The sequence below is a fragment of the Mandrillus leucophaeus genome, unplaced genomic scaffold (genome assembly GCF_000951045.1).
Source record: "Mandrillus leucophaeus isolate KB7577 unplaced genomic scaffold, Mleu.le_1.0 Scaffold22, whole genome shotgun sequence".
Classification (NCBI taxonomy): Eukaryota; Metazoa; Chordata; class Mammalia; order Primates; family Cercopithecidae; genus Mandrillus; species Mandrillus leucophaeus.
In genome coordinates, this window is record NW_012102254.1 from 5,328,463 (window position 1) to 5,339,986 (window position 11,524).

The 11,524-nt window shown below is 40.8% G+C and overlaps 1 protein-coding gene across 2 annotated transcripts in view; it reads right to left on the reverse strand.

Annotated features, from left to right (window-relative positions):
* The window catches only part of LARS2 (leucyl-tRNA synthetase 2, mitochondrial), a 177,811-nt gene extending 167,815 nt beyond the window's left edge, over positions 1-9,996 (reverse strand). Inside the window, exons 1-4 of one of the 2 annotated variants that reach the window (XM_011981098.1) lie at positions 9,822-9,883; positions 9,383-9,458; positions 7,687-7,749; positions 4,650-4,904 (exon numbers count right to left, since the gene is read on the reverse strand). In XM_011981098.1, the coding sequence (XP_011836488.1) occupies positions 4,650-4,883 (234 nt within the window). In that variant the 5' untranslated portion in view covers positions 4,884-4,904; positions 7,687-7,749; positions 9,383-9,458; positions 9,822-9,883. Of the gene's footprint in view, positions 1-4,649; positions 4,905-7,686; positions 7,750-9,382; positions 9,459-9,821 lie in introns of both variants that reach the window. The other variant, XM_011981097.1, reaches the window with a different exon arrangement.
* Between the last annotated feature and the right edge of the window lie 1,528 nt (positions 9,997-11,524).

Here is an 11,524-nt window from a genome sequence, read left to right on the forward strand (position 1 = left end):
ACATAGATGTAACATCTCTAAAAATGGAGTCTCTTCCTAAATTCTCTATAGCTGCATTCTGACGTAGGTTTAGCAGTAACAACAGGATCCTAAGGTACCAATTTGGGTCCTGAGTTTCCCCATTGTATTGACAGCCTATCTTTCAACAAAAATGTTGAAATGGGAAGGTAATGAGAAGATCTTTTTAACAAAGGAGAAGGTTATTGTTCTCCAGGGATGATAAATAAGCAGCCTCAGACCAGGGTTATGTAACTCTCCAGCTTCCAAAGAAGCAGCTTCATCATGAGAAACATAGAAAACTGTACATGTATCTAAACAGAAGGAACACAGGCCAGTGAGTCCTTCTTAGATCACTGACTTCTGGAGTCTTAATTCTTCCCCTGGTAAAATGATGAATGCTGTCATGAGTGTGCACATGAATGGGTAAGGTGAACAAAGATGGTAGTCCTTGAATGGACTCCTACTGGGGGGACCTACTGTTCAAGGGTAAGGACTGTGCTTTAGTCACCTCCTTCTCCACACCTGCCCCCAGTGCCAGCAGGAGTTTCATAAAATGTTGGATAAATGTTCGTTGGCCTTCGTGCTCCAAAAGCCTAATAACTGGACCCTATGGAGTACCTTTTATCCAGCAAACTTCACAAATCCTAACCAAGTAATAGGAGGGTTCCCCACACCCAAGTTTAAATCATCTCATGACAGGGTCAGGGGTGGAGGGGCTGGGGAGAAAGGAAGAGCAACAGGTAACTGGGTGACTGATTCTGTTTTGTCACTGAGGGTCAGAACTTCTGCTTTTGTTTTATTTATTCCTGCCTTCTGTTTTTTTCTTCCTGGCCTTATTCCCTTCCTAGAACTTTACTCAAGTTCTTTAACAGTTTGCTTCCCCCAAAGTAATGCAAACAAACACAAAACAGAATATTCATAACCCTTCTTTTGTGTACATATGTGGGAGGGGGTTTTTAAATATTGTTTGCTGAGTGTTCGCATGACTAATAATGCACATAAACCAAATATAATCAGTAGAGCAGAAGAAACTAGAAATCAGATTCTTGCCAAGGAGTTCTTAAACTTCATTCAGCAAAGAAGTTAAACAAACCTTTAACGGAACCATTAGCAAGTGGCAAAAAAAAAAAACCCACAAAAACTAGAATAGAACTTTTCTTTGTGCTGCCCATCCTCTAGAAATTACCAAGGAGTGTTAAGCTGCCTGAAGGAAGAGATGGGAAAAAAAGAACAATTAAGAAATCTGGATCATATACAAATTAGAAAATCATCTGGAACTGCTGAAATGACAACTACAATGGATTTATACAAACAGGATGGAAAGCAACACATTGGTCACACACTTTAATTAGAAACTGCAGATTTATAACTCTTAGGAAAATCACAGAAATGTGAGAGAGGACCTGAGATTCAGGGGTTGGTGGGAACTCAGGAACTTAATAACTGTCCTTAAGAAAGTGAGTGGCAAATAACCCTCTCAGCTTATGAGCAAGTCCCTCCAAGGAGGTACAAGACCCCATTCTTTTACTTAGTGCAGAATCAGAAGAAAACTATCCACTCAATTCATGCCTTACTCCTTACAATGAATTAGGCCTATGGCTTATTCTTCAGAAATTTTTAGGAATATGGGAAAATAGCTGTTAAGAGTTCTTTGGGAGCTTAGAAAAACAGTAAAATCCTTGATCTAAGCTGTTTCTAGTTTTTCATTTGAAATTTTTTACATAAAATTATTTTTATTATACTAATGTTTGTTATATATTTAATTTAACAATCCTGCCCCAAATATTTTCCACCTGTAATTTCTTCACTAACATCTTTTTTTACATTTGTTCAATAAAGATTAAATTAATAGCAAAATGAAATGAATAATTATATACTAGCTAAGCCAAAATCCAAATCTGAGTTCATAAAAGATACATAGAAAAGTATTGTTTTCTAAAGTCTTTAATATGCATGAAGATTTTTGTTTATTGCAGAAAAGGTATTCAGCTTATTGCCTGTCTCTGCCTTTTGCTTTTCTGCATGAATTAAGTCATTTTCCTCTGTGACAATGAAATGAGTTCTATCATCTGGGGGTGGAAAAGAGAGAAGGAATGATGGGAGTTTCTGTTATAATTGAGCAAGAACCTGATTGAAAGGGAAATTTTCATAATTATATAAAAGTGTAAGAATTTAAGCCTTTAAAAGAGATTAAGATTTTAAGTGATGGGGAAAGGATGCCTTTTATAAGTGGGTCCTATTATTTTTGTCAAGTTCTGACTTTAGAAGAAAAATGACTTCTGCCTCTTTATAGATCACGCTCTGAAGCTGTGGCTGAGCCTAGAGAAGGACAGAGTAAAAGGAGCACCTCAATAGAAGTCCGGAGCCCTAGCTCTGGTCCTAGCTTTGTCACTAGCCGTGATGTCTTGGGCAAATTCCTTTGCCTTTTGGGATTAGTTTGCTATCTATAAATCAAAGGTGAGACAAAAGAAGGTTTCTGGGTAAAAAAGCATGAGCTCAGGAATCAAACACACATTTGATTTTGAATCCTGGCTCTGCCATGTATTGGCAAATTGCCTAAACCTCTTTCTGAGCCTCAGTTTTCTTACTCCAAAAATGAGGATAATAATATCTACCCGCTGGGTTGTTTCAGGATTAAATGAGATAAACAACTGAAAGACAGTGCCTGGCACATGGTTAAATGCTCATTAAATGGAAATTATTTTTTAAATAATAATTATGTTGATGACAAGACATTCCATTTTGAAAAACTTATTTGAGTGGATTTCAAGTGAATCTAATACCAGAGTGAGATCAATTATAAATGCTTCAAAATCCACGAGCATTCCATCACAGTCTCATTCCTGATAGACACAACGCGTTCTGATCTTCATGTATCTTTTATTTATGTACCACTTCCGTTTGTAAAATGCGTTCAGTCACACATTTTCTCACTTGATTTTCAAAACAATTCTGTGAGATAAACAATGTAAGGAGCCCCAGAATCCAAAACGTTAAATGATGTGGCCTGGATCACGCAGGTTTCCTGGGGCAGAGCCAGCATTGCAGCCCAGGCTCTGGCTCACTCACTGAGTGCTCGCTCTGCTTTGCCATTCCTTGATTCAAACCCTGATAGGGGGCTGCCAGGGGATCACACACAATGCCCCTTATGCTATCTCCCCAATTACTAAAACAATTTCTTTTGATTCATTTAACATTTTTAAAAACTGTATGCTTAAGGATGAGATGTCACAAAATCAATAAGCTACAACGTTGAAACGTTTGGAAGTCAATAAATGATCATCTAAACCAAAAGGGGGAAAAAAAGCTAATTTTACTGTCCTCACTCAGAATTAAACTGCTCCTTAAGAGTTTGTTTTCAGAATCTATTAAGTTACATTAGTCTGATGATGTTGACACAAGGGCTTTTCACTTCTTAATGAGGTAAAAGTCAAACTTTCATTGTAAAATTATGCATTACATTCAAACTTTCCCTTTTTTTCATTTCATTTTACTTGTTATACACTACATCTTTCTCAATAGCAATTTTTCTTTCTAACCATCTTTCAGTTTAACACAAATAGCTCCCCTCCCCTCACTCATTTTTCATAACCACCAATCTTATAGAAAGAATGAATGTGATGACACAATCAGGAGATGAGGAAAAGGCAAATTTAGAGAGGTGTGGTCTTGTGCAGCTGTATTTATTCAGCTGCTTGCCTTGGGCCTAATCTCTTTATTAAATATAGAAGTTTAAGTTATTTGATTATAACTACTACAAAGAGATGATCAGAATTTAAGAGTAAAACTCCAATCAGATTCAAACATTTCATGTAACAAATCACATCTCCCACCTGTCATTTTGACCAATATCAAGAGGTAAGGGTTAACATGTTCCAGACTGATTCCCAGCAGGCTGGCCTCCCAGAAAAGGAACAGAGAGCACTCCATGGAAACTGGCTGCAGCCAAGTATTATACTTCCACCATTAATTCAGGTAGAGTGCCGAGCTGGTGCACCTGGTGCAGAAGCCAAGGGTCCACTAACACGTGTAGCTGCTACCTCAAGGTTAGACCCTACCCCAGATCACAACAGTGGAAGGGCCGATATCCCCCAAACTATGATGCTGAGGCCGCAGAACAGAGTTGGAGGCTAAGGTCATGCCAGGGAAGGGGCAGTTACTTCTCAGAACCTGCAGCCAGCGAGGAGCCCGGGTGCCTCTCCTGGAGTCTCAGATATGACCTTGCCAGAAATCTGTGTGCTGCCCCACCATGCAATGGACCACAAAGGACCCATCATCTGGTAGAGCTCCTATTTTGATTAGCTTCCCCTAGTAAATGTTGCTCTAGAACATCTGGTTTGCTGCTGTCTGCCATATACCTTGTGCACAATATTACTATGTGTGTATCCACCACACTGGAAACTCTTGTAAGCACTATCCTTGTATCACCTCATTTATGCTTCCCAATCCATTTACCCCTCCCAATAGTGCAGGTGGGCACTATTATGACCACTCTCCATTTCAGATAAGAGAATTGAAGCACAGAGAAATTCAACAATTTGGTTCAAGGTCACATATTTAGTATCTTATTTGAACCAGGTAGTCTAACCCCAGGGTCCAAACCTTCAGCCCCTCTTCTCTACCCTCTTAGAATCTCTCAGAATACTCACATCAGCCTCTGAAATTTTGGAGGCCTGTTCTTTTATTCGCTGATGCCACCATTTCTCAACATCCTTTCTTGTCTGCAATGTATACTCTTTTGTCCACTTTCCCGTGGCACTGTAGATACTTCTGGTACATCTGGGAATTACTCTTCTTTCCCACTTGATGACATCTGGCCCACCATTTAGCTGTATTTTCAGAAGAGAGGCATAAAAACCCAATCTCTGCCAAGCAGAAGCCATTCTTCAGAAGGTGAGAAGGCCCTGAAAAAGAGGGCAGAAAGCACACTATAAGCTGCCTCAAACCCTCCCCAGAGCTTATCTTTCCATTTGTCACAGTCCAGTGTTATGGCCCTGTGCGTTCCACTTACTCTTTTAATGATTTCTTTCCCTGAAAAGAATACTTTAGCAATTCAATTAAGCTAAACACAAACTTTTTAATAGAAAATATAAAGGGTCAGTGACCCCTAACATCAAAAATGCAAAAATCCTGTAGGAAAAAATGGAGACCATCAGCTGGCCAGCTCCTGCACAACCTTACCAGTTGCATGGAAGGCATGGAGTGCCCTCCCTCCCCTTCCCGTGGGCCAGCCCAGGGACTCTCCAGCAGGCTTCACTTCCTATGTCTTCGAGCCTCAGAAGAGCTCAAGCACATGTTGGGTTGGCCTTAGGCTCAAATAGCAGAAGGGGTCTACATAGAGGCCTCCCAGGAGGGCCAGAAACTCTGAACTACTATTTGCGATTTTTATACATATTATGAGTTAAATATACCCTGTAGGCTGAACCTGAAAACAACCACTATTTAGAAGACTGATAATTCATTTAGTATCTCCTTCATTTACCAAATATTTATTTATTTATTGACTTACTTTTTAGAGACAGGGTCCTGCTCTTTCACTCAGGCTGGAGTGCAGTGACACAATCATACCTCAGTGTAACCTCTGACTCCTGGGCTCAAGTGATCTACCTGCCTTAGCCTACCAAAGTGCTGGGATTAAAGGCATAAGCCACCATCAAATATTTATTGAGTACCACTAGGCCCACACATTGTTCTAAGCACTGGGGATACAGCAGTAAACAAAAACAGAGTCCCTTCTTTCTTTTTTTTTTTCTCTTTTTTGAGACAGAGTCTCGCTCTATTGTCCAGGCTGGAGTGCAATGGCATGATCTTGGCTCACTGCAACCTCCGCCTCCTGGGTTCAAGTAATTTTCCTGCCTCAGCCTCCTGAGTAGCTGAGATTATAGGCACGCACAACCATGCCCAGCTAATTTTTGTATTTTTAGGGAGATAGGGTTTCACCATGTTAGCCAGGTTGGTCTCAAACTCCTGACCTCATGATCTGCCCACCTTGGCCTCCCAAAGTGCTGGGATTACAGACATGAGCCACCCGCACCTGACCCAGAGTCCCTTCTTTCATGGCACTTACATACTAGTAGGGAAGCAGATAAGAAACAAACAGTAAGGGAGGCAGATAAGAAACAAAAATATATAATGTGTAGTCATGGTGAGTGCTATTTTTTGGAATTCAACTCATAGGTTGGGGCCTACCAGGATATCCAGTTGTGACTGAAAATTCAATTTTAATGTTTCTTTGGCTTCTTCCACAAGTAAATTCTAGAAATGACCTCATTGAAGAAGTTGCATGTTTTATTGCTATTTAAAGGGTTGAGGTGAGATTTCATCAAATATTTCACAAATATTTAAGATATAAATGTTAGACTAAATAGCCTAAACTTTCTCCTTCTTGCATAATAGCATTCAAGAAGTGCTACAGTGAAAAAACAGATGAAAACAGGTCTTTTCAAAACAAGACAGAAATAAAGAAACCTGGCACTCTAAGCTGATGTTCTTTGATTCTCTCAAAATTATTTCAACTTCTATTAGGATTTGGCCTGTTTCACAAAGGTACTGGAACACAAATGTTGCCAGGAAGGTCGATATGGGCTTATAACAGTGAGTGTCATGCTCACATAAGATAGCAACATAATGTGGGCATCTTACAAGTTGGTCTGCCAAAGTCACTGACATTCTCACTGCATTAAACACCTCTTGTTTCTTTAGGGGTAGAATAAAGTATAGACTTTAAAACAAAATCTCCCTTAGGCCGGGGGCAGTGGTTCACATCTGTAATCCCAGCATTCCGGGAGGCTGAGGCAAGTGGATCACCTGAGGTCAGGAGTTTGAGACCAACCTGGCCAACATGGCAAAATCCCTTCTCTACTAAAAATACAAAAATTAGCTGGGCATGGTGATGTGCACCTGTAATCCTAGCTACTTGGGTGGCTGAGGCAGAGGAATAACTTGAACCTGCGAGGCAAAGGTTGCAGTGAGCCGAGATCGCACCACCGCACTCTAGAGCCTGGGTGACAATGTGAGACTCCATCTCAAAAAAAAAAGAAAAAAGAAAAAAAGAAAAGAAAACTCTCTATTAGTTGGACTTGGCTATTTTAAAGTACACAGATCTGATTACAGGTATTTGATCTATATGAAATTGGTTAAATGTTAGCAATTCCATATAACCGACCTAATATACATACATTTTTACACTTAAGGCAACTGCATATATTTTTAGGGCTTAGGTTTCTATAATTAGAACTCCCTAATTATATAGAAGTCACAGATTTTATGGTTCTCTTGCCAAGTCAATACTTTCATACCTTTGCAAGCCAAAGAACGCCGTTCAGCAGAAGACACATAGATGGGTGCTTGCCATTTCTCTCCTAGACAGCATCCCCTAAGAACACATAAGGAGTGTTCTGGGCTATCCTCTCAAACAGAAACCAAGGGGCACAACAAAATTATAAAATACAGTGACTTAAACTGCTCTGTCTACACAACAAGAATAAGCTTTCTAAAAATGTTTACATAATACCTGGCTCACTAATGACCTCTGCTTTGCTTAAATAAACCAGTGAACTAGAGAATCCTGAAACAGATCTGGGTATTTAAAAGCATATAAAGTTCATTTTTTAAAAAAGCAGGAGCAGATTAGATAGTAATAGATTATTCAACAAAGAGGAGAAAAACTTAAAATTAGAGTTCCACCTCAAATCATAAACTGGAGTAAATCCCAGACAGATTAAATGTTTTTTATCTGTAGGTCTCGATCTGAAAAGCGGAAATAAGAAAAAATAAAATAAAATAAATAAGAATTTTTTTTAAGTACCATAAAACAAAATAAAAATACAGATGAGTTTGTTTGTTTGTTTTTAGTCAAAGTCTCGCACTGTTGCAATGAGATCGTGCAATGGTGTGATCTTGGCTCACGGCAACCTCCGCCTCCCGGGTTTAAGCGATTCTTCTGCCTCAGCCTCTCGAGTAGCTGGGATTACAGGTACACGCCACCATGCCCGGCTAAGTTTTTGTATTTTTAGTAGAGACGGCGTTTCACTATGTTGGCCAGGCTGGTCTCAAACTCCTGACCTCGTGATCACTCTGCCTCAGCCTCCCAAAGTGCTGGGATTACAGGCGTGAGCCACTGCACCTGGACCACAGATGAGTATTTAATAAATCTTAAGAGGATGCAGGATGTTCTGTCCTGAGTATAAAAACAACAAAATGTATAAAACAATGTATAAAAACAATGAAACAATGAAAAAATTCACAAAGGAAAATATTAATAAATCTGATGCTAAAAATGTAAAATATCTGTATATCAAAACCATTAAGAACAGAATTGGAAAGCAAACAATTAGCTATGAGAAAATGTTCACCAAAACTGCAAAAACAAAAGGTTATTCTACTCCTTAGTTCATGTGTGAGAAAAGAAACACTAAAAATCAAATTTTAAAAATGGGCAAAGGAAAATAACAAAGATGACATATAAATGGTTAATAAAGAGGACATACAAATGGTTAATCTGAAAAAGATAAATTTTACAACTAATCAAATAAATGCAAATTAAAACAATGAAAGTTCAGTTACCAGATTGGCAAATGAAAAAGAAATATGCATTTTTTAAATAACTGCTGGTAGGAACATAAATTGATTCCACCTTTTTGGGGGAGTAATCTGATAACCTGTGTTAAGACTTTTTAAGAATAGTTCACATCTTTTGTGGTTAGGAGTCCCCAAGACCCCACTCAAATTCTAATCCCATAAGAGGACTCACAAGAATCAACATATAGTCACTATTCACGGCTGTGATTCATCACTGAACTTCCTAGGGTTCAGCCCTATTCCTTTCCCTTACTTCCCAGGCCTTGTTCTTGGCCACTCCAAGTACCCCTCCACCAAAGCCCTGATGGACTGCCTCTTATTGGCAGTGAGGAGCAGCCATTTTATTAAACGGCTGTGAGGATATGACGATGTGAAAGGTGTGGCTCATGTCTTATTATGATCAACTTGGCCCTTTTCTTCCTTAGCTCTGGCTCCTCCAGTTCCGTCCCTAGATGCTTAGAATCTTGTCTCTTCTTCCACATCCTTCCAAAGAATCAATTCCCACTACTCCAGCCCTCTTTAGAATCAACCCTGACCTCAATCTCAGTCGGAGCTTAAGGTTAAGGTTTTTGAGAATAGGAAGCGCCTGAGAATTGGACCAAAAATGAGATCATATATGGACAGAGAAGCCTAGAAGAGTAGGAGGCAGAAAAAGAAACAGAACACAGGGGAGAAGCACACAAGGGCATCTGTGCACAACACTCAAAAGAAAGTGCAAGAATGCACCTGGGAAAATTCATCTTAAAGAAACCAAGTTTTGTGAAAACAAGTAAGTATCTTGGATTTTGCAGCTACTAATTACCTGTGACCTCAGGCAGATTTCTTGTCTGGAACCTCATCTTTCTGAGGACCTCGGAGCCCTAACATGTGAAAACGACCTGTGGGCCCCAGAGAGGCAAGGGATGACCTTCAACTGGGTCTAAACCCCTAGTCCGGGGAGCAAAGATCCAAGGATGAATTGAGATAGGGGAGCAGTGGAGAGGGGAGCTTGAGTACAAAACTACGTGTATATGTGCATTTTTCTGGGAAAGAGTCCAGAGCTATCAATGGGGTCGGTGGCTCAAAGATCCTAAAGACCTGCATCTCAGATATTCTCAGTGTGGAAACTGCAACGTTCCAGGACCACCTAACTCAGCCCGCACCTTCCCTTCCTGCCCTCAGTAAGTCAGACTCTCCCGAGCCGGAGGAAGAAGAGACCGGGTCTCGTCTCTTATCTCGCTGCGCCCGATCCAGGGGTTTACCTGCTCACAGGCTCTGGCCTGCGGCTCCTCTACTCCTCGTTTTCCACCTTTAGGCGAGCACTGCCCTGCCACGCATCATGGGCGCCGCCATGTTGTCAAAACAACAACTTTATAGATAGCGTCCGCGGTCGACACAGACAAAAGGGGGCGGGACCGGGGAAGGAGAGAGAGCAACCCAGTCCTTGACTCCCAGCAGCCCGCCGGGTCGGGCGGGGCGTCTGCGCATCGGCCCTGGGCTCCGCCCCGCCGGCCTCTGGCACGCCCTTCAGCCGCTCTGGCGTCGGCAAAGCTCTAGACGTGTGGGGCTCAAATTATGATAATTATAGCAGACGGATGAAAGCCGTTGATTTAGTAGCCTCAGAGTAAATTAGGCGGCAGCTGGTGAAAAGAGCCCTAGGATGTAGCCCAGACCTCAGGGTTCGAATCCCAGCGTAGCAACTACTGCCTCCTGGGCTTGGGCAGGTCTTGACCTATTGATTCCTAATTGACCGCTTGATTAGTGAGGCACCTACTTCCACCATATTGCGTAATCCTCTAGCCCTGGGGCGGGGTGTGGAATTACCTGGTTAAGAATAGGTTTGGGGTAAGGTACTTTTCTCACCTGGCAAGTGTGCTGGGAGTCAGGAAAGCATGATGCCTTCCCTTTCCTAGAGGAGTTTGTATATCCCATGCCCGCACTGTAGCACACCCGGCAAGTGTTTCATGCCTGTAATAAATCAACAAATCAGTGAATTGCAAAGAACCAGTGGTGTTAGAGCATAATTTTCAAAAAGGTAAAACCGGTTTAAAGGAGAACTTGAAGAACTCATATATGTGGGGAGTCAAGAATACTGAAATGAATTTGCTAATTGTGCAAAATTGGTTAATATCCTATAGGACGGGAAAAAGTAATGTTTGGGAGCCATTTCTTTCTTACAGGCTTGAAATCGTATCTCTACCAAACAAAATTCATCACATGATTACAGTAGTCCCTCCTATTCTCATGAGACATGTTTCAAGACCTTCAGGGGACACCTGAAACTGGGGCAGTACTGAACTCTATGTATACTATTTTTCTTCCCTATGCGTACATACCTATGATAAGGTTTAAATTGTAAATTAGACAGCAGTAAAATATTAACAAAAATATCCAATAATAGAACAATTGTAACAATATGCGTTAATAAAAGTTATATGACTGTGGTCTCTCTCAAAATAGCTTATTGTACTGTCCTCACCCTTCTTACTGTGATCTGTCAGTCTGATAACCGAGATGGCTACTAAGTTGGGTAGCTATATAGCGTATATATGCTGGACAAAGGAATCATTCACAATGGTTCACATCCCAGGCAGGATGTAGCAAGATTTCATCACACTACTCAGAATGGTATGCAACTTAAAACTTATGAATTATTTATTACTGAAAATTTTCATTTAATAATTTCAGCCCTTGGGTGACCTCAGGTAACTGAAACCTCAGAAAGTGAAACTGAACATAAGGGGGACTACTGTATCCATATTCTACATTTTTATTTATTTATTTGGGACAGGGTCTCACTCTGTTGCCCAGACTGGAGTGCAGTGGCACGATCTCAGGTCACTGCAACCTCCACCTCCCGGGTTCAAGCAATTCTCCTGCCTCAGCCTCCTAAATAGCTGGGACTACAAGCGCACACCACCATGCCTGGCTAATTTTTGCATTTTTAGTAGAGAAGGAGTTTCGC